At 38.4% G+C, this 21,963-nt stretch overlaps 1 protein-coding gene across 10 annotated transcripts in view; it reads left to right on the top strand.

Annotated features, from left to right (window-relative positions):
* Positions 1-16,652, top strand: part of OSBPL3 (oxysterol binding protein like 3) — a 97,276-nt gene extending 80,624 nt beyond the window's left edge. For all 10 annotated transcript variants that reach the window (XM_052799791.1, XM_052799851.1, XM_052799841.1 and 7 more), the window contains 7 exons: positions 213-276; positions 3,244-3,322; positions 6,359-6,503; positions 7,826-7,970; positions 8,650-8,776; positions 9,346-9,468; positions 11,007-16,652. In XM_052799791.1, the coding sequence (XP_052655751.1) occupies positions 213-276; positions 3,244-3,322; positions 6,359-6,503; positions 7,826-7,970; positions 8,650-8,776; positions 9,346-9,468; positions 11,007-11,103 (780 nt within the window). In that variant the 3' untranslated portion in view covers positions 11,104-16,652. The remainder of the gene's footprint in view (positions 1-212; positions 277-3,243; positions 3,323-6,358; positions 6,504-7,825; positions 7,971-8,649; positions 8,777-9,345; positions 9,469-11,006) is intronic.
* The last annotated feature ends 5,311 nt before the right edge of the window (positions 16,653-21,963 follow it).

The following is a 21,963-nucleotide window of genomic DNA, read 5'->3' on the forward strand; positions in this document are numbered from 1 at the left end:
CCCGTTTCTTTCAAGGCTTCTTAGGTCTCAGTACCTTATTAATCTCGCTGACTCCCCCTTCAGGACACAAAGGCAAAAAGTAAATGTTCAAATCGTGAATGCCATATATGAATGAAAAATGAAGGGAAAAAAAACCAAACCAAAGAAAAATGACTGTTCAAGTGTTAATATGTCCATCTTTTTTTTTTTCCCCTTTCATGTCTTGCTATTAGGTCAGTCACCATCCACCTATTTCTGCATGCCATGCTGAATCTGTGAATTTTGCTTTTTGGCAAGGTAACTCTTCAGTCTATCACTTACTTTTACAGTGTTCATAATATTTTCATTGTATGTCTAACATGAAATACCCATAAATTGGGAAAAGGTGACATTCCCTGCTTAAATTGTATTAGAATGGCTTTAAGGAATGTTAGCCTGTACTTACTTGCATGCTTCTTACTTGGATGTTCTGCCATTATAAAAATGTTCAAGGGTTTTTTTTATAACATTAATTGATTATTCTTTTCATGTACAAATATCTGCATTTCTTTAAAATCAGGTTTGGTTGGGGGGGGGGGGAGAGTCTTTAGTAAAGAAGAGTCGTATCTGAAGCTATTTATAAAACAAACAAGCTAGAAGACAGCTTGAAAAACTACAAGTTAGATCCTGAGCCTTGGCAGATCTTGTAAACCTGTTCTGAAAATAATTTTCAAAAATGAGCATAAGAGAAAGGATAAATATATTTACCTTGTCTTTCTCTGCTGGCATTATTATAGTATGTAAGATTTTGTGCTATATGACTACTAACATTGTGTTTCAAAAGAAGTGTGTTGGAGCTTTGTTTGCTGTGTAATGCTGGTGATGTCAGCCAGTCACAGTACCTGTGTGGTTAGATATTTTTGAAGTGTACACAGAACATAACTGTGCCTTTTAAGTCAGTTAAAATCCTTCACCCAGAGGTTTGTCAATTCACAATGTAGCCATATTATAACCTTTAATTCTGTTATGACTGACTCTGCTGACTTGATTATAGTTATTACAGATGGAGCCATACTGAACAGAAGTTGGAACTTGCTCATTAGTCTGTATTTAATTATTCAATATAATTCTTTGCTTTGTAAACAAATACAGGGACAAGAGTCCTTTTGTTCTTAGCCAAAAAGCAGAGAGGACCAAAAATTTATTCAGTAATTGAAAACTGTATAAATAAGACTAGATAGCAGCCTGTCTTAATAAAAACCGATGAGACTGATTTGTTTAACAGATCTTGACAACGGTTATCACTCAAATAGCTTAACACTTGCATTTAGAGAACAAAGTTGTCTGTAAAGGCGAGAGCTGAAAATTTGATCAATGAGAGAAAGTCTGAGATTTGGCCTTGATGAGCACAGGAGACTCAACCAGTGTACTGCAGGGGTTTGGGTGTTTGTTTTGGTTTGTTTTTAAATGTGGCTAGCTGAGCTTGTGGGAGATCTAGACAACTATTTTTTTCTAGTGCAAAGGCAGTTTGTAAATACTGTGGCCTCTTGTTATGGGGCTATATTAACTTCAAATTAATCATAAAGATAGCTTGTCAGTGGGGTAAATTCTTTTTGTGTGCAAAGGTCTTTTCACTTACTATATTATCTCCTCAGCCAACAAGGAGACAGTCCTCAGCAACATTGCCAGAGTAGTGCTGTCATCCCACCAGACACTGACTTTAGCTCATCTATTTCAACATCAAGAAATCTCTTGATCATCTCTAGTGAGCTAGAAGACTGGGTTCTGACAGGGACAGTTATTTTGGAAATCGTTTTCCCTGACTTATGAAGCTGACTCTGCTTTTGCAAAGGAGTGTGGACACATGAACAACGGAAATGCAGAACAGAAAGTTCCAGCTGTTACAGCATCTGTGCCTGAAGTAGTCTGAGCACAGCTTTGAAATAACACTTTGCTTTGCTTTGCTGTCCTAAAATTTTTGCATGATCAAGTTGCACACTGGTTTCTAAGGTGTTTCCCACGTACTGATCTCTGTGGGACAGCTTTGCCATTTATGAGAACACAGAACGTAACACAGTCTGATAATATGTTAAACTCAGCAGGGTGTGCCTTTAACCTTTCTCTTCCATCTCACTGCAGAAGAGAAAAAGCTAGTATCAAATTAGGCTCAACATTATCATACTCAAGGTAGTTTTGGACCTCTTATTGTGCAGTATAAGAATCACAACAGAATTGCTGTCACTAAAGATGCTGACCTAGCATCAAACTTTAAAGCCAAAAAAGCCAAAAGGTTCTTCTCTCAAGTGATAAGAAAAGGATAATTTTTTCAATGAGGAATTCTGCCTTATGTCCCATTCCAGCCTTTGCAATGGCAGGCAGCTTTGTGTGGCTCAGTCCTACCACTTGCACATAAACACTCAGGAGATATGTAATCTCCTAACTACGATTTAAGCATCTCTCTCACAGCCAGCATAACAGCTTCCCCCCACAATTGCATGGGAAACAGTGTTTTGGTTTTTCTTATGTTAGTACTAGCATCTTTTTGAGACTTGAGATGAATTTTTCCCTCTTTTTCAGATTGGGCAGGGAATGGAGTTCCTACTGTCTAATATAGCAAGGATACTATTCCCCCTGAGCTCTGAAGTTACTATGAAAGTTACTGCCTGATTATCTAGCCCAATTTAACTCTATATTCTTTCTGCCATGCTTTTCTATGTTTCTTTCTCTTCCAGGTGTTTTTGCTCAATAAATTTGGCTAAACTTGCATTGAGATTTCTCATCTTTTTTTGGAGAAATGATGTGAGACTTGGACACGTCTTTCTGTAATTCAGACAAGATTTTTTAAAAGGCCAGTTAAACTTACAGAGGAGGCTGGACTAAAGCCCTCTGCAACTTTGCACCCTTTGAAACATTCTCTTGCTTCTTCACTGTGGATGTTCTTAGTTGCTATGTTTTTGTATTTGAAATTCTGCTTTTGGTTTTGGAAATGTCTGCATCCATTCACTAGCAACTGAATTGTAGAGAAATATATGCTGTCTATAGCTTATTCAAATTCCTCTCTTGAAAAAGTTTTTGAGAGGACTAATAACTAATAATGTAATGGGAAAAAAAACCCTCAAAACAATGTTTGAAGGTCCACAGCATTCTCTGAACACTTTAATTATGTTGCACTTTGGTTTGCATTTCTTGAAAATAAATTAAAACCCAGAAATAGATTGATTCATTCATGCCTATAACTAAATCTGTCTTTTTTTTTTTTTTTTTTTTTCCCTCTTCCTGTTTCAGATGTAAGATGGAAAAACAAATTCTGGGGAAAGTCCATGGAAATTGTTCCAGTTGGTACAACACATGTAACTCTTCCAGTGTAAGTGCTGCAGTTATGCATTGCTGTTCACACACAGGCACGGACATGCTTGCGCACACTGAAGCCACATTTACCCAGATGAGAACAAGCTGTGCTGTGCTGTATTAGACCTTTGGAAGAATTGGTGATTATGATTTAGTTTAAAAAAAAAAAAAAAAAAAAAAAGAGAGGAGGGGGGTTGGGGAAGAAAAACCTGCCAGACCAAAACTGGAAGCATAAAACAGAAGCACTAACTCTTCCAAATGTTATAAAACAAAAGATGAAATTAAAAACATTACTCCTATGTATCTTGAAAAAAGCAAAGTTGGTATTTTCCTACTTCAGTTGATTTTCAAGCTTCATGCATTTTAAACTCACAGGGAAAAACTGTATGGTAGAGGAAGCTATGAATTCTTTTCCTTAAATATGTGTTTGGGGGAGGGGAGAGGGGGTGTTGTTCCTCCTGTCTTTTGTACCTATATTTGTACAGACACTAACACCATGGGGTCCTGGTCTTTAGGTGAGGCTGATAGCCATCATCACTGCATAAATAATTATTGTAAGTGATAAAGAGAACCAGTTGCATATCTGGTGTTTATTATCCAAGGAAGTAAACAGCCATTTTAAGTGTTGAGTATAGTTCAAATTTTTTTTTTAAATAAAAATCTGTAGCGATCCTATGCTGGCTTGTCAGAGTGCCCATTATAGATCAGCAATTAAGATCCCTTAAAATTTGGCCTATATCCATCATGTTTGCAGAACCAGAGGTCTAAAGGTTGAATAGTGTTCCAATTAAATCTGTTTTCCAAATAGAGTCTACAAAATGAATTATTTTGCTATCTGAAAAAAAAAAATAACTCAAGAACCTAGCACTCATCAGACTAAGCGACTAAGCATGCCTTTTTCTTTTAAGTGGGTAAAATTGTGATCTAATAAGACAGTATCCAAAAGATAATGAATAAAACATGTTGTGTTCATAGTGGTTAGCCTAAGCTGTGGAGTGAAAGGTCTTTGGGATGTGAGTGAGGGTTCAGAGGCAAGGTAACTAATAGATTAGGGCCCGTGGTGGGCTGATGAACTGCAAAATAATCTGATTCATATGTAGTCTCCATGTGCTGGTTTGTATCCCTGTGTATCTGATATAGAATTGGGTAGAAAAAAGGTACTGAGGCTATAGGCAAAAATGAAGCATTAGTATTAGGGTTATTTCTGGAGCCAATACAGTATTTTTAGCATGCATGATAGAGCATGTGACCTGCAGGTAGGGGCAGGAAAAAAGTTACTGTGCGGTAAATTGGCTGCATATCTGCTAGTCTGCAAAAGCTGTTCTTGTGCGTACTCTTACAATGCAGCAAGCGAAAGCAAGTGATTAAGGGGAGGTGCGGAAAAATTCTAATATCCTCCTGGGCTGTGTGTGAGGCAGTTGCTATGGCAAAACTGGTGCTTTGTAAGTTTACCCTTTACCTTACCAGTAGCTATTTGGCTATCAATACCCAGAACAAATTGTAGAATATATGTCTTCATAAGGCTTGCCTTTTCTTGAGGTTTTATAAAGCTGTTTTATAAGAACATCTACTTTAATAAAAGGCAAAATGTTGTATTACCTATTGGTATTTGTTCATCTCCCCCTGTCTGCTGTCTTCTAGTGTGCAACTGCACCTTGAACTACCTGCTGAGAATTTTTTGCTCATGCCTGAAGCACACATGTAGGCTCAGCCTGGAGAGCTTGAGCCAAGCTCATTCCATTCAATAAATTTGCTGATGACTCCGTGTCACGTCCCAATTTCTCAGGACGATGACTCAGGTTTGCTGATTCACAGGTCAGGATTAAGGTGAAACGACACCAGGGATCCTTTAACTCAGAAAACTCAATTTTTATTTGCTCTCAACAAGAATTGGCATGCTCACCACCAAAATTGGTATGCTCACAAGAAAAATTGGCATGAAACTATGTCAGTAAACTTTGTAACATGTGCTATACCCTACATCACCAAACATATACTGCAGGCCTTGCTTATTTGGGAATCAATTCAGGGAAGACAATAAGGAGATCCCTCCCGTTGAGTCACGAGGTTCAGAGCAGACCCCCTTGCTTTCTAGACTCCTCCTCAGAGAGGAGCCTAGGGGCGGCTGGATCCACTCCTAGTCCCAGACTTGGTCAACGGTTTATGTCTAAAGGGATGAGGTGTAGGGATTAAGGAAAGGAAAAGGGAGAGAGAGAGAGAGAGAGAAAGAGAAGAGAAAGATTTCACCAGTCCTGGATCCAGCATTTGTTCAGTCAGCCAAGGGGTCTGGTTCCAGTGGGCGCACGTGCATGGGGCTTCAGTTTGTGTCCTTTTATCATCCTTGCTCCTCCTTCGGGTGGGCACTCGAACTCATTAGGCTAATTAGGTAGCCTTTGGGCCTCGGGCTTGGATGTCGTTTGGGGAGTAGCTTCCCCTTCCCTGCTGACGTGATCTTTGGCCATACACGGTGAGCTGCCCTGCTCAGCACATCAGAACAGCACACCAGAACCCGGAGCTGTGCACCCTCCAGCACGCCCTCCCCCTCCTGTTGCTGATGGATGCTGATCGGCTTCTTTCCACCTTGGGTCCTTGCTCGGCAGAGTTCGTTGTTATGCAGTTAGTCGCTAAGCAGAACTTGCCCCACCGCAATGTTTGAGACATTAACTCCTTCAGTCTCTCACACTCCGGTGGCCTATGTCCTTGTGTTTTCAGTTGTCACTGTGTTACAAGCTGTGAAATGGGCATTTCAGCCAGTAGAAGATATTAAATGATTACTTTTGGAAACTTAAAACTGGTAAAGAGGGACAAGTAAATTGCGAGAAAACTGAATTCAAGACCAAAGTTTATAGCAGAAGTGAAAAGCTTTTTCTGGGAGACAGGATTGTTGACATAGGGTTTGTTTTTGAGAAGGTATGGAACAAGAAAATGAGGCATTCCAGAAAAAAAAATTTGTGGGGTTTTTCTAATCAAGTTCTCTGCAATTTTTTTTCACAAGTTTATGAGCTCAATTGAACATGGCATGAGATTTTTCTTATGTGTGTTTTTCTTACAGTTTTAAAGACCATTTTGCATGGAACAAGGTGACATCTTGCATCCATAACATCTTAAGTGGGCAAAGATGGATTGAACACTATGGAGAGATCATCATCAAAAATCTTAATGATGACACTTGCCACTGCAAACTGACTTTCATAAAGGTAACCACAGCAATGTTGGGAGTGCCTTTTCTAACAGACACAGCAGGGGGTGGATGCTCTCTGCTGAAGCTCAGTACAACTGCTTACAAGCTGTATTTTCCTATAGTTCTGCTGTAATTACCTGTGATTCTATGAGAAACTTTAACTCTGAAGGAACTGCCGCTCACTAAGTAAAGCCAGATGAGAAAGAGAAATAACGGCTTTCTCAAGTGATTCTACTGGAGATGTGGAAAAATATGAGGAAAGGAAAGGAAGAAATATGGTGAAAAACCTACTCTGTGTTTGATGAGAGAGGTAGGCACAAGGTGTCTACTGACATTGGTTTACCACATGCCTCCTGCTAACCCATTGGCATGTGCTGTGGTTGCAAACATTCGGCAACTATAGAACCAGTGCTTATGCAGGGTGCTTCACCCGATGCTCTTTTCTAGCCCTTTGCGGGTACCCGGAGGAGTTTAAGTGAGAGGTTGTGGTGTTACTCAAAGCTTTTTCTTCAGTACAAGGCATCAAGATATGACTTCCTCAGGAAATGCCCTCATAACTGAAATTAAAATTAGTTTTTGGCAATAGATGACTTGTTCCTAGTAAAGGAAAATCAGTGAAAACCTAAAATGCTGCCAAAATTTCTAACCTGAGAAATAGTTTTGCAAAGCATGCTAGGAGACTTAACCTGCATTTTCTGTATCTGATTGCTGGAGAAAGGCTGTGCTTTACATGGAAACAGACCATACAGATACAAGCTAAGTACTTCAGCATACCTATGCAGCATGGCATGCTTAGCAGCAGAAGGAAAGTTTCCTGTATATTTTGTGCTTTTTAAGAAGCATTAGGGTGATTTTTTTTTTCCCAAATGCTTATTTGAAAGTACTGTAATTTGCAGAGTTGCAGTGAATGTTTAGAGTTCAAATTTTAAAGATTGAGAGCCTGCAAATCTTACACCTTTGATATTGTAAATTGTCTAAAGTGGAGATTACTGTATCAGTTCCTTCTCTTCCTCTTCTGCAAATTTGGGGAAGATGTAGATAGCAAAGTCAGGAGTCAGTGTTACCTGTTGTTGGGCAAAATTCAAGGTCAGCTATGCTTCACCTAGTACTGCCCCTAAAAAAGGCAAGCAAAATAAATACAATGCTCAATGTTAGTATTTTAATAAGCTGATTAATAGTACTAACAGCCGTTGTTTGCATATGATACTGTAATGCACACCTAAATGAATAGTTTTCATTTCAGAAAACTATTCTACAGCATGGTACTACTGAGATGGCAAAATCACTCACACTTGAACTCTTATGCACCTTTTTTCCCCTTGTTCCTTTTAATTCTAGGCAAAGTATTGGAATCCAAATGCACATGAGATAGAAGGCAGTGTCATGGATAAAGCCGGGAAAGTTGTGCATCGACTCTTTGGGAAATGGCATGAAAGTTTATACTGTGGGACAACTTCATCTTCAAACTGCATATGGAGAGCAAGTTAGTGATCAGAATGGCTAGCATACAGAACTTAAGATCTGCTTGAGAATAAGCTTACTATTTTTATCTCTTTATTAGGCCCCAGCTTCTTGTTATTTCTATGTGGCATATTAGATTTTTGTCAAGCATTTAGAATTTAGACCAGAAGAATACATCATTTAACTTAAATAATATGAAGAACTTAATACCATGGCTTCCTGCATTTTCTCCATTCTCCTTCATTTTCTTATTTGGGCATGAAGTGAGTATTGAGGACTCTAAAAGGGAGGAAGAAAAAAAGGAACAAAACCCCCCACCTTTTGTGTGGACAAGTGTTGTGTATTTCATGTATTAGACATTGGAGGATAGCCCCCAAAGCTCAATTCTGTAATGACAGCCATATCTGAACTTCTCCCAAACTCGTGGGGTTTTGTCTACTGTAGTTTGAAAAAGCACTATGATAATAGCGTGGCCTTCATCACAGTGGTGCTCTGATTCAGCTGAGAGAATAGAAATCTGTTTTGTTGCAGTGCAATTATCAAGGGGGCTGTTGTCTTTTGTCACATTATTAAAAAACTCTTCTTCCCCCAGAATTGAGACTGTGGTTGAGATGAACAAATGACTGAGGGAAGCTTGGAATTTTCCTTCTAAAGATAATAGCATTTAATTGGAATTCTGAATGTACTCTTTTCTTCTGTAGATCCGATGCCTAACGATTATGAACATTGGTATGGATTTACTCAATTTGCACTGGAGTTAAATGAACTGGACCTGCAAACTAGGTCATTACTCCCATCCACTGATACACGTTTTAGGCCGGACCAAAGGTAAGAAGTTTTAACTCATAAAGATCTTCCTCAAATAGTTCTTAATCTTCTGTACGCTCACTTTACCCTAAGCTCTATTTTGTGTAGATACCTGCAGTGTGTTTCTATTTCTACACTAATGTGCATCTGAAACAGACATTTTAATCACTTATCAAGAGATGGTCTAGTCATTATGGACTAGTGTTTCCTAAAATTGGCTCTTGGATGCTTCTGGATAACTGCCTTTCCAAAGATGTTAAAACTTCAGTACTTCAGGTGCTGGATGTTGAGTATACTGTGTTTCAATAGCCAAAAACTGAGACACTTGAAATTTCTCCCTGCGGTGGAATTTCTACTGTTGCTAACTTTCAAGGAAAAGAATCGAATATAATGGTGACTCTGAGCTTGTTATGAGAGTTACTTTTCCTTAAGTGCTTTTTGACGGTGCAGTTGTCTGCAGATGTAGCTGTTGACCTTTCAAACAGTGTGAACTGCCTGCTGTAAAGATTAGATTCTGGAGCTCTAGAGAATCTGACAAAGATGGGGGACAGGAGCACCAATTGTGTCTCTTATCACTGCTGATGCTACAGGTTTCTGGAGGAAGGGGATATTGAAGGAGCTGAAATGCAAAAGCAGAGGATCGAGCAGCTACAGAGAGAACGACGGAAGGTGCTGGAAGAAAACAATCTAGAGCATCAGCCCAGATTTTTCAGGTACTATATAATAATTAGCATATACTATCATTTATTTAAATTCTTATTATAGATCTGATTCTAAACTGCCATAGACCAGGCTCCAGTTTTTTCCAGGTTTCTTCTATATTCTTGATTTTTGTACTTTGGCAATGTAGAACACTCCAGACTTAGTTAAAACTCAGAATTATATATTGCTTTTTCATTAGTCCATCCCTGAATTTCTTTCTAATTTTTTTGCTTTGCTGGCCATTGATATTTAATCTATGTTTGAATTTGAGTGAATGTAGCATCTTTGATTCTTTCAAGCAAGGTGAAATAGCTGGATTTAGCTTAATTACCTCTGCTGAACTTCTGCCGAATTCAGTGGGATTGCCTTGTGCAGAAGTGTGCAGAGTTGGAGTCTTTCATTTCCAGGGCTATTTTTGGACATGTTTCCCCTATTTCATCGGGAGAGAATTATCATTCAGAGGGATTTCTTCCTGTTGTAAATCAATTAACAGGAGACTTCAGCCATTGAAAGACAAAAATGAATGCTAGTGAGGACATGGCCTTTTGCCCTCCAGCTTCTCTGTTCTCCTGCAATAAAAGAGCTGGAGTCAAGGTGAAGGTTGTATGGGCCTGTGTAGCACAGTTAACAGATCTGGGATCCTAATTTTTTTCTGGATAGATAGGTACTGTACTTCTGAGGAACACAGAAACGTTTAAAATTGAGCCATTCCCTTTTTGCACCTGACCACTACATGTTTGACAAGCTGGTGAGCTAACTCATCACATGTCAATCACACCTACTAAGGAGAAGCAAATGTTGCTTCCAGCAGGATAGAGGCGAAGTCTAATACTTAGTAATTGTATATTCACAATGAGAATTGTGAATAAGGATGAGGATTTAAATCCTCACAATAAGGATTTGAAAATTGAGATTTGTGCTGTAGATTTAAATAACAGAATAAAGAATTTAATTACTATATAGCAAAAATGTTACCCACTGTTAAGAATAGACATGAATTATGTGTTTGGCTTTTCGATAGTGATTTCTCTCTTCAACAAATCACAAGCCTTGATTTACTTAAAAGAATAATTAGCTGTTGTGCCAAAAATGTTGCACAATAGATTAAAAGCAGGCTGATTCCTTCAGCATATGGTATCTAGTACAATGAGTCTCACTTCTTGACTGAGAGCTATAGGCTGTCTTTATGCAATAACTGTCTTTGGAGAGGTAAAGGAAAGTTTCCACTTTGCACTCAAGGCTGCCTTTGAGACCACAAAATAAAACTGAACTGTAGTTTTAAGTTCTAGGCACTGGCATGTGACAATGAAATAAGAGTGTTGATCTCAGCTGAACACTCGGCTACTGAGGAGCATCTCCAAGGCCCAGTGCAGACATACCAGTTTGACTCTCCAAGCTATATTGCCTTGTTTCAAGGCTGTACTGAGTTGCACTGCCCCTGGTTCATGGGCTGGATTGGGTATCTGTGCATAGTGCTACATTGCATTACACAGCATATGTATGGAAAATATAAGCTTTACATTTAAGACATTTGTTTAATCTTTGATAGGAAATCCAACGATGACTCCTGGGTGAGCAATGGAACCTACATGAACCTTAGAAAAGAACCTGGTTTTTCCAAACTGGACAATCCTGTCCTCTGGTGAAAGAGGAGCTAAGTGAAGATACTCTGTGCTGTATTCTTGGATCTGATTTGAAAGAAGTATATATAAAATATATCAATACATACACACCTACAAATATCTATATATATATACACACACATATAAAATATGTGGGGTGTGTGTATGTGTGCAAGTGTGCATATCTCCAGAATTGTGCTTAATTTAGAATCTGATAATTTGTTTCCTTTACTTTGACTATTGCAGTGATTGAATATAAATATGAGTATAAATACCCTAACTTCTTTTTATAAAATATTTAATAAATAGTACTGAATGTTAACAGTAAGAGGGCAAAGAAAAGCTTTTACACTACTTTTCCAATGTGTAATAACGTCAGTTTTGAGTTAACTTATGCCTTATTGAATCGCATTGGAGACAGTAGCATCAGCATCTCCTAGCTGTGCTGAGAAATCAGAGTGCAAGCCTTAGTAACTCAAACTGTAAGTAGGCTTCCACAGTTCAATGAGTAGTTCAGCTGTCTCTGGGCTGGTATAAATTGCTAAAACAGATTATCAGCTGATGCTGGAATCTGAGTATGATCTTTTTCTGCCTATAGAAAAGATTTAAACAAGCTTTTGTTTCTATTAGCTTTCTCCTTAGCATTATGGAAGAGGTAGTTCTGAGCTTGCATCAGTGGTTCTACTGCCTTATACATAAACTGTACCCGGCTAAATGTAGTGCTAGAAATTCAGCAATCGCCAAAATTTTCCACTTGGAAAAATTTCCACTTCAGATTTATAGCCCCCAACAGGGCAAGAGGAGGAGATCATTTGTATATACTGCTTGACCACTGACTAGATGAAGAAGCTCTCTCTTTTTCCAGTAAGTAAAATCTATACAGAGCACGAAATCCTGTGCTTCCATAGTTTCATTTGTTTTTTGATTAACCTAAAAATTGCAACAATAAGACTTTTTAAAAAGTAAGCAAACATTGTTTTAAGCTAGAAATTTTTTCTTAGTATTTTGATATTTTCTACCTCTTAAGAAATAAACAGCATATTTAAGATATTATATTTAAAAAATGACCGTCTGCCTTATGGAGAAGTGTATGGAGTCTTTGATCTTCCTCTGTTTGTTATGTTCAGATAAATATTCAAGTGTCTTGCACTAAATCAATTGCATCCCTTCCCTGTAATTTTATACATATGGCTAGGTTTGTGAAACTACTAAACCATAGGTCAGAAATTTAGCAGGAAACAAATGTAGCAGAAGTTGCACTTTTGAATGAAGATTATAGAGATGGGTGGTATTTTTGTTTTTCCCATCAAATCACAATGCCACAGTCATTAAGAGAATAATTTGCATTCCTACCTATCTGCAACTCAAGCCTGACCCACGATTCTTCAAGTTTGTTCTATGTGTCTGTGACTCTCTGGCAACAATGCAGTTTCCAAGTTATAGATCTGTATCCTCTCACCACCACCACCTCCTTTTCTTTTTCTTACATGCCACTTCAATGACACAAAACAAACCCAAACGTTGTTGGCATGTTAAACTGGCTTATGACTGGAACAACTGGACATGGCATGGATAAGGGAGACTCCTAGGGGGACTAGTAGCTTAGAAAAGCTTGCACTTTACTGTGTGCTGCATTGTCCTAAAGAAAACCCATTAAAAATGTATCCATGTATTATATGTAACATGAAGGAAATACTATGAATGCTTCCATTTTAAAACAAATCTGTGATGTCAGATTAGATGTATATTTGAATTTTGCTTTCTGTTACCTTGAAGGCCCATTGTCTTAGAGGCAGATAAATGCTTTTTCACCATTTTTCACTTTGCCCAGGAACTCTGTCTCACTATCATTTCTGTAATTTATTACCAACGAAGTTAGCATAATTCTTTCTATTTAATACGTCTTTTAAAGACTTGACTACTATGCCAACAGCTTACAACAAGGCAAGGTTCACATCAATATGGAGACAAAATCTGGGCATTGATTCCACAGGAAATCTTAACCTTTGGGGGCTGTTTGGCTTTTCAAGGAAAGTGAGGATCTCTTCATGGCTTGTTCCCTTCCTGTGTTTTATTCTTGTATTGAAAGTCAAAACTTGGCACAGAAATGAGTTGATATTTGTAACTGTCCTTGCTGTTGGTAATTATCATTTATACTAAAAATAGCATTCATTTAACAACAAAAGAGGGTAAGGGAAATTAAAAAAAAAAAAAGCTTTTAAGAAAGGGAGCAAAATTTGTGGAGGATGCATTAAACTTGCTCATTGTCATATTTGGCAGCTACTGTGATTACTGTCTGATCTGATTGCTGGGTTTGTATTGTCTATGTATGGAGGGGATTTCCCTATACTTTGTCATATGACCTAATAGTTGGTAGCATCTGAAATTAAAGGATTAGAGGCCAAAAGGCAAAATTAAAGAATTGTAATGCATTAAAATCAGCAGATGTTTAAATGAAACTAATCTCGTATTGGGTGCTTGAGTCATGATTTTTGAGAAATCAGACTGGCAGTGTTGCCTTGTGTCTTACAATCTAAAATGTCTAAAATACATTTGATTAATGACAAGAAGCATTGGGCTGAGTAGTACCTTGTATAATATTTTCTTCAGCAAAATTCCCATATCAAGAAGGTAAACTTCAGAATTTTACTATCATCTCCAGAAAAATAATGCCTGAGAATAATCCAGGGCATTTCTTAAATACATGAAGCAAAATCATCGCACAAGTAATAACTCCTTTTGTAAATCTCTGATACACATCTACAAACACAATGTAACCAGTTGTTAATGATCCTCTGAGCCCATGTTTCCAACTGCAGTATAGGTGTCCCTGCTTAGTTTTGTATGAAACAATTGGGTTTAGTTGTTAAACTTCTGTCAACTGTATATTAAGAAGTGGAAGAAAATTGTCTTGATGTTACTTCTGTGTATTTCTGCATAAAAATATATTCATCATTCACAAACCTTAATATACTCTATACAGTTATTCTTGGTAAAAAATGAAATTTTGGTAATTTTCTTCCCCAAAACTTCAGATGTGTTAATGGGTGCAAAACTTAGATTAGCTTTCTGCAATATAATTAAGACAGCTGTTGTTTTTAATAACTGACATTGAGGAACTTTTTTTCCCACATTTCTACCCTGAATGGTAAAAAGAATGTATCAGGCAACTTACTGCTTCCTTTCATACAGAACAGTGATCCCCAAGCTGTTTAGCTCAATTGATCAGTCTTCAAATTTCCTGATGACCGTGGCCTGCTGTTATAGCTCTCTTATTTGACGACTTTATAAATATTACTTAATATGATTTTGGAGAGCAGTTTGAGAAGCACTCATCTAGCACTGCCTTTCTTTGTGTATCCCTTCACAAAGTAAAAAAACTCACTATAAACTTACGTCAAGATGATGGAGCAGCTCAGGCCTTTGGGTGTTAAAACACTGGCTCAGTTTTCAAATTACACAGCAAAGAAAGAAAAAAAATCTGGGGAAATAGCATTCGTAGAAACAGAAACCCACAACTCTACTTCCAGATTTGCAGACTTGACAGTTACTGATTTTGGTGCAGTGTAAGCTTGGGATTATGAAACAGTGTAACTTGTTTAGGAGACTACTCTTGATAGCATGAAGTGCCCTTTAGACTAAGTGAAACTGGAGTGCACCATTAATCATTGTATTCCTTTCTTAATCTCTGCTCTCTGACATATGCTTTATGTGTTAGTTTGCCAGCACTGATCTACTTCTTTTAGATGCTTTTTCAAATACAGATCCAGTAAAGTACTTAGGTTCTTTATACAGAGCTTGGAAAATTAGATGCTTTGAAGGAAGAGTGAAAACAGCCAAAATTTTGAGAAGGCAACATCCTAGAGATCTGTTCTTCCACCACCAAGTTTTTGAAGGACCTGAAAGAGGATTGCTGGTTTCTTTTAAAACCTGGCCCCTGAAGGAGGTGGTGGTTGCAAACACAGTCACCTTATTTGGCAGTTTAGTATTGAAGCCAGATCACTGTACAGAAAGAACACAAATTCATGGGGCCAGAATGTACAACCAGGGACAGCTTTGGGGTTGCACAAAGGTCCAGTGCTGGTCTCAAAAAAAACCCAAAACCACCAACCTAACAAAAACCTCACCCTTTGCCATGCTACCCACTTTCCCTCAGCTGGTCACAGTCCTGTACAGATTTTCTATGTGGCCTCTCATATCTGAAAGTCCTTATTCAGTGTCCCATTTTCTCTTTATTAAAAAAATTTCTGAAGAATAGGAAAACAGTCCATTCTAACAAGCTTTTAAATGACAAATCATTCCTAAAAGCTATAGTTAAAAACTTTCCCCGTAAACATTGTGGCCTACTTCTGTATCTTTTCCTTGACTCTGAACAGGTCTTTCTTCCCACTTGCACTCTGGAGTCAGACCACAGCCTGGTTTGGGTAGCGTGCTATGGAAACATGCAGCTACATCTGTTCAGCATACTCCTAATTAATGTCCTCGCATCTGCTTTTGTCTTCTGTCATCTCTTCTAGATAACCAGCTTTACAGAGCAGGAAATTTCCAGCATGTCTTATTTTGTTCAATACAGCTTTTTTTTTTGTGTGTGTGTACAACTCCTACAGAGGAGGCAAGCTGAAAAGGAGTGCAAAATTTGGCCCACAGTGTATATATAATAGAGATAAGGATGAAATCCAACTTCTTCATGTAACTGAATACATCTTGCAAGGGCTAGAGTCAGACGGTGCTATTCAAAGGAGTGAAGTTAAAATGGAGGGGTTTTTCTGCTTGAGTGTGTTTTCATTAATGGATTATGCCTACTATAAATAAAATTCACAGTATTAACTAACTCATCCTTTCTATTTTCTAGCTGCTGGTGGGTGCAACTTACTCCAGCAGCTGTGGATTCATAAGGAACTGCACATGTTATCTGGCTTTTCTGTTGAAACTTAGTAAATGCTGTAACTTACCACCAAATGTATTATCGTACTGCTCAGTTCTTACTGTTCTTGCTGCAGCTTTTGAAAGCAATAAGAGAAATTTTCCACATAAATCGTTGCCATATGTTAAAAAATTATTTTAAGCAGTTAATTTTTTATATAAATTGTAGATTTGGTGTTTTTGTTGTGTAAAACAAAACTGTATTAAAGCTTATGAGAATGTTTAGGAGGCTGATGCACAAGAGATGATGAGCTCCTTCAGTTCTGCACCTTTGAGATGGTTGGTATCCCTGAGAATCAGGCAGTCTTGTATTTACATTAACAATATTTTATTAGTTCCAGTGTTGGAAAAATATACCACATGTATGAGGTATTACATATGCAAAGCTGCTAAATGCTGAATTTGTTGTTTGTTTTGATAGGGCATTAGTGATTTCAGAATGAAGAAAGGTATCTTGTGTGTTAGAATTATCACTGACTTTCAGATTTTTGAGAAAACTTTCTGTAGTCAGGATCATTCCTGTTTTCTGCTTCACTTACTCAAAAAATTTGTAATAATGTTGGAACACCTTGATGCATAGTTTGATTTATTATTTTTGTCTCTGTAACCAATTTAGTTGGATGTTAATAAATCATACTTGCAAAAGGTCATAGAGCACCCTGACTTTTTCCCAGGGGTTGTAAGCATCTTTCTTCAAAGGTTGTTAGTGACAGCTGAAATAAGTCTAGCTGCTGTAGTGATCTGTGCTTTTTACACTTGCCAAAACAGCAAGTATGAAAGAGCTTCCATCTGCTAGAAGCCGTATTTATCACTCTTACAATCCGTCTGGTAGTTGTGCAATGTTCCAGTTGTTTACCAGTTACCTGCACACACTGTACAGCACTGTTGCATGGCTGTTATGCCAGACACTGGGGCAGGGAAAGGGGTAAGCTGGTGGAATTCACTGATAGCTGGAAGCTGATTCTTAAAAGCAGTTTTTAGTAGACAGATGTGCAGCATAAATGTTATGCTTTAGTATGAATGTGGAGACCACAAACCACATGTTCTCCATAAAACAACTTTTAAAAACAAGGAAACATAGTATTTACTGAATAAAATAAATAAATGGAAGGAAATGGTAACAATGTGGTGTTTTCTTCCTCAGAGGTGGTGATTCAGGACAGCTCTGCCAATCAGATCTCAACTATGCCTCATGGTCTCACCATACGTGTGTACAATGCAATACGTATGGATTAGGATTTTGAAAAATATGGGAGTACAGTGAGTGTAATTGCTGACCAACCTGTAATTCCTGACTGCAGTTCTGCAGCACTTCCCAGGCTCAGTGTGTAGAAAGATTTGGTGAGAGGGAGCATGGAGGTTCCAGGAAAAGCTGGGAAAATTGGATCAATAAATCTGCTACCATGCAAAATGTCCTCAGCTGTTCTATATGGCAGAATAAGGATAGAGGCCAAAAGAAAAACAGCTTTTATAGTGGGCAAGAATCAGCTCCTGTTTTTTCAAATCCAGCCATTTTGATTCTGTATTGGGTTAAGAACTTTGAAACTTGCTTATCATGTCAGTGGGAATCACTTCATTGTTCTTTACTTTCATAGAGATCTAATATGCTTTAATTGGTACCTGAAATAACAAGCATTTAGTTCAACCTGCTGGGAAAATAGCAGTTTACAGAAGCAGTAATATTTTTTTCATAATTATAAAAGGGAAAGGAAGATGGCAAGGGATGCTCTTTATTGGCACCCTAATCATGAACACCTGGGGCAGTAGGAACTTCTCTTGCAGAGAGATGGATATGGAGTGAATTTCTCATGATTGCCCCTGGAGCTAATAACATGCCAGGTACCACAGTGTGGTCAGTGCTACCCAGACAAAACAGGCTGTTCTCCCCTGCAGAACTGTAAGGTAAAGTTGGCTCATATAGACCTTGCATCCAATTTGTGTTTAAGCTCAGTTGTCTGTTCATTTACAGTAATCTCTATTTAAAGTAATTTTGCTTACTGCAAAATGATTCAAACCACCATAGCATGAAGAAAAACACTGACAGCTGAGCAAAGCTTGCTCTGCATAGTAACTGACACATCTTGGCTTCTTTTTCATTTTTTTTTTTTAATGCCTCTGTTACATTTCTTTCATCTTGCAAACATTGCTCTCCATGCTCTATTTGCTGCTTTTTAAGTTAGACCCCCTGTAGTGCAGTAGATGCATAAGAATTTGTAGGGTTACTCTGAGTTTTTAAATGGGGTTAAAAGCTGGCCAGGTGCCAAGTTCTGCTGAATATACTTACAAATTTGTATCTTTGCTTACTCTGTACCAAGGGAAATATTTGAAATTGCTATGTGTAAACCCTCATTTGAGGTAAATCAACATTGCTCTACTGAGCTAAGTGAGGCTTAAGTTAACTGAGAATTTGACTCTGTGGGTTCATTGATGTAAATTTTTACAGGCTCTTGGAACAATAATAAATTCCTGGAAGACAAGATGTTGTGTATGAACATCAAGTGATGTTTCTGTCTGTAATTTCACAGACTTCAGGAATTACTGGCTTTCTCTAAGTGTTAGGGCACTACTTGAGGATTTTTTGAGCTGATGTTTCACTTGCTATTTTACTGAGACCAGCTGTTAAAATTTGAAAATATGATTTTTTTTCCTTAGTTAACATTGTTTTCTTTATTAGAACTTCTTTAAGAAAAAATTGCTTTCCTAAATTACAAATGTCTTTTTAACTTGTGTTGAAAAAAAAAACAAAAAAGAAGCCATGAAAAAGGCTGCAGTAAATCTAGTTTGAATTACTGCAGTACATGCCTTGAAAAATCCTTTCCTTCTTAGGTTTTACGAGGATATATCTGCAATGCCTAGATTGCTGCCTAGAGCAAGGAAGATTATGTAGATTTATCAATAGATGAGAACCTGTCTAATAGCTGAGAGAGATTTACTGTTTTGTTTACTCTTAGGTTTGTTATCATTTCAGCCATTGACAGACTGAAGATGGAGTGGAGTCAAGAGATCATCCTACTTGTATTCATTGTTTGTTACTTGCACTTCAGTCAGTGAAACAAATCTTGTGAAAGCAGCTAGAGCTATATAATGGCTATATAGGTTTTTTGGATGGGAAAATCAATTTTCTTATGAAGTTAAAAAATAGTGCACCAAATTCTTAAGTCCTTTCGTAGGAAAAACTTCTACTGGGGACTCCGCCTGAGAAAGAGCACCGCAAATAAGTCAGAGCAAGCTTGACTTTTTCTGAGTTCTCTAGTTACCAGAGGGTGGTGAGCCTAGCCCATCTTTAACCTGTCCCCTTTCATTTTGGAGAGACAGTAAAACTTCAGTCAAAGTTGGTGGAGAGTAGAGAACTCAAAGATATTATATTCTCACCTTTTGTGAGTATCAGAAACTGGAAAAGAGATCTGGATGTGCCATGTTACAAGAAAGGCTGTAGTAGGAGCTCCACTGCATTTTATCTAGCTGCAAAGCTTCCTAAAGCTGATGCTCATGTGAGTGCTTTGGTCTTGATACCAACAGGAATTGTTTGCTTGAAATGATGGGGGAAAGGAACGAGACGAATGAGTATATACTGTTGAAATAAGATTCTCAGTAGTGAAGTGTGCTGTCACAAGGTCCTAGCTAAAAGAATGGCTGCAGTTCATGCTTTCCCAGTACCAGTTGCTCATTGTTTCCTTTCATACTAACACTTCCTCTCAGGACACAGCTGGTCTTCCTTCTCTCTTAGAAATTGCATTGCTCGCACTGTGGTGTATTGGCATTGGTGAGGCTGGACAGTGTGGAAGAACTAAATAAGCCCCAGCTCATGCTGACTGTGACCAGTTCTGCAGGAGGAAGTGCATTCCTGTCTCCAGGTTGCAAAGAGGGTAGTACTGGCAATAAGAAAACCATCCACCCAAGGTTACTTGCATCACCCGTTACAGATGCTACTCACCCAAATCAATGCGTCATTCAGACAAACAAGGGCAGTACAAGCAGCAAGAACACCAGTTTCAGTCCTATGATAGAGCAAATAAAATACGTGTTTAATTGTCAGAGAACAGGCCAGCACTTTGTTTCATGTGAGGTTTTTTGCAGCATAGTGAAGACCTGGTCTGTATGTGCAACTGCAATATAACAAACACCTGGAGTCGTGTGACTCTAGCCCTAGCCACCACTTGTACAAATTTGCAGGACACCACTGTTGTCCCCTTCTGTTCAGGACAGCTGCAGCCTTTCATACCTACCGATCTGTTTTGACTCACAGCACCCCTTTTATAGCACCTTGCTGTCTTTTTGGGCAACACTGTTGCATAATATAAAAGGAACTCCCATGCAATTAGCAGCCCATGCAGTTTTGAGCTGTTTGGCAGCCCTTGCTCCTTGTTTCAAGAACTGTTCTTTTCATTCTGCTTGTCTTTAGTGGGAAAAACCAGGTAAGTTCTTACCCCAAAGTCTGTAAGACATTGAAAAGAAAACCCTTCGCGTGCTGAAACTAGGAGGCACCAACAGCAAGGTGAAAAATGAAATGGCTTTAAGAAGAAACATGAGGCCTTAGTCTTGGTACCCAACGGGGCTGAACTATCAGCCCTGTACGAAATGGGGTGGGTTTTTTCCTTTTGTCCTCCCTTGCAGTGTGCATTTCTACAGCAGAAGGTGCAGACAGCCCCTGGCAGCTCCTGCTGCAGAGACCCTGGGAAGATGTAGGAGCCCTGACTCGCCTTGTAGTAGCAATGCAGCCTCACAGCTCCTCAGAACACTCTGGAGCCACTGGCTTCTTTGCTGTTTGTGGTCTTCTCCTCAGTGCATCTGCTACTTTTGTGGGCCATGGCCTGCTTCAGAGATCTCTAAACAAAATTCTCTATTTTATCTTTGTGGGTACTTAAAAATGCATTTACTTTGTTCTGAAGAAACCCCTTTCAGATGGCACTGGAACAGGAATTCCAGTTCTGAAAGAGAGATTGAGCTGACAATTAATAGGTAATGAGAATGGGGGTTAAGGAGTTGCAAAATAACTGGGAAATAAAACAAAGGAGGCACAAAAACCAAAAGGGAGACAAATTTCTTCTAAATCATAATAAAGCTATTGCCACAAATGTTGTAGTAGATGAAAACATGCGTCTGGTGTTATTCAATGAAATATTAATGTTAGCTTCTGAACATTTTGCGAGGTTTGACTATGGCTGTGCTCCAGTTCTGTGTCAGTGTAATACACCATCCGGCCAGCGGCCTTGTGGGGAGCTGCAGTCGCATGCTGCGGATTCTTTGGAAAATTCTGCCCAAATCATTTGCTCCCACAGTTGGATAGTGAGTGGTTTTGAGGGCTCTTGTGCATACACATCCATTCAGAGGATGCAAGAGGAATTGTGTGTACCAGAATAAACCTGGGGAGATGATCAAAGAAAACTGTTCCTTACAGTCAGCTTTTCTCTCTACAGGCAGCTTCAATCACAGGCTCTTCCCTATAGATCGTTTAACTCCTCTTGTTTTGCCAATTTTGTCCTAAACTTTCTATGTATTCTTTTGATGCGCTTTCCTTAGTTCTTCCCTTCACTGTAACTTTAAGGTTGTCTATAAATAACAATCAGTATGAACTGCACTAATTTTAGGATCACATTTTTTATTGATCTGAAAATGTAACAGTAGAACAATTACAAGTGGAAGCACAATTTATTAAATCAATGCATACTATGCAATAATTTACAATCAGTTGTACCTTGCTGCCCATAGTACTAGGCACTGTACAGCTGTACTTTAAATAGTGCCATGTGCTGTACAGTTATATTTTAAAGAACCCTGCCGGAGTGCTTACAGTCTGAAATGTGTATGTGTGCAGAGACACAATGATGAAAGGCCTCATTTTTTGGAGGCTCAGTGACAGGTATCCTCTGTTTGCAATGTTTTATTGAAAAAAAAAACCCCTAATATTTGCTATTTTAATACAGTTCATCATTTGACTTTGTAGGTCCTGTTCCAACTGGC

This window comes from Harpia harpyja, chromosome 1, assembly GCF_026419915.1.
Source record: "Harpia harpyja isolate bHarHar1 chromosome 1, bHarHar1 primary haplotype, whole genome shotgun sequence".
Lineage (NCBI taxonomy): Eukaryota > Metazoa > Chordata > Aves > Accipitriformes > Accipitridae > Harpia > Harpia harpyja.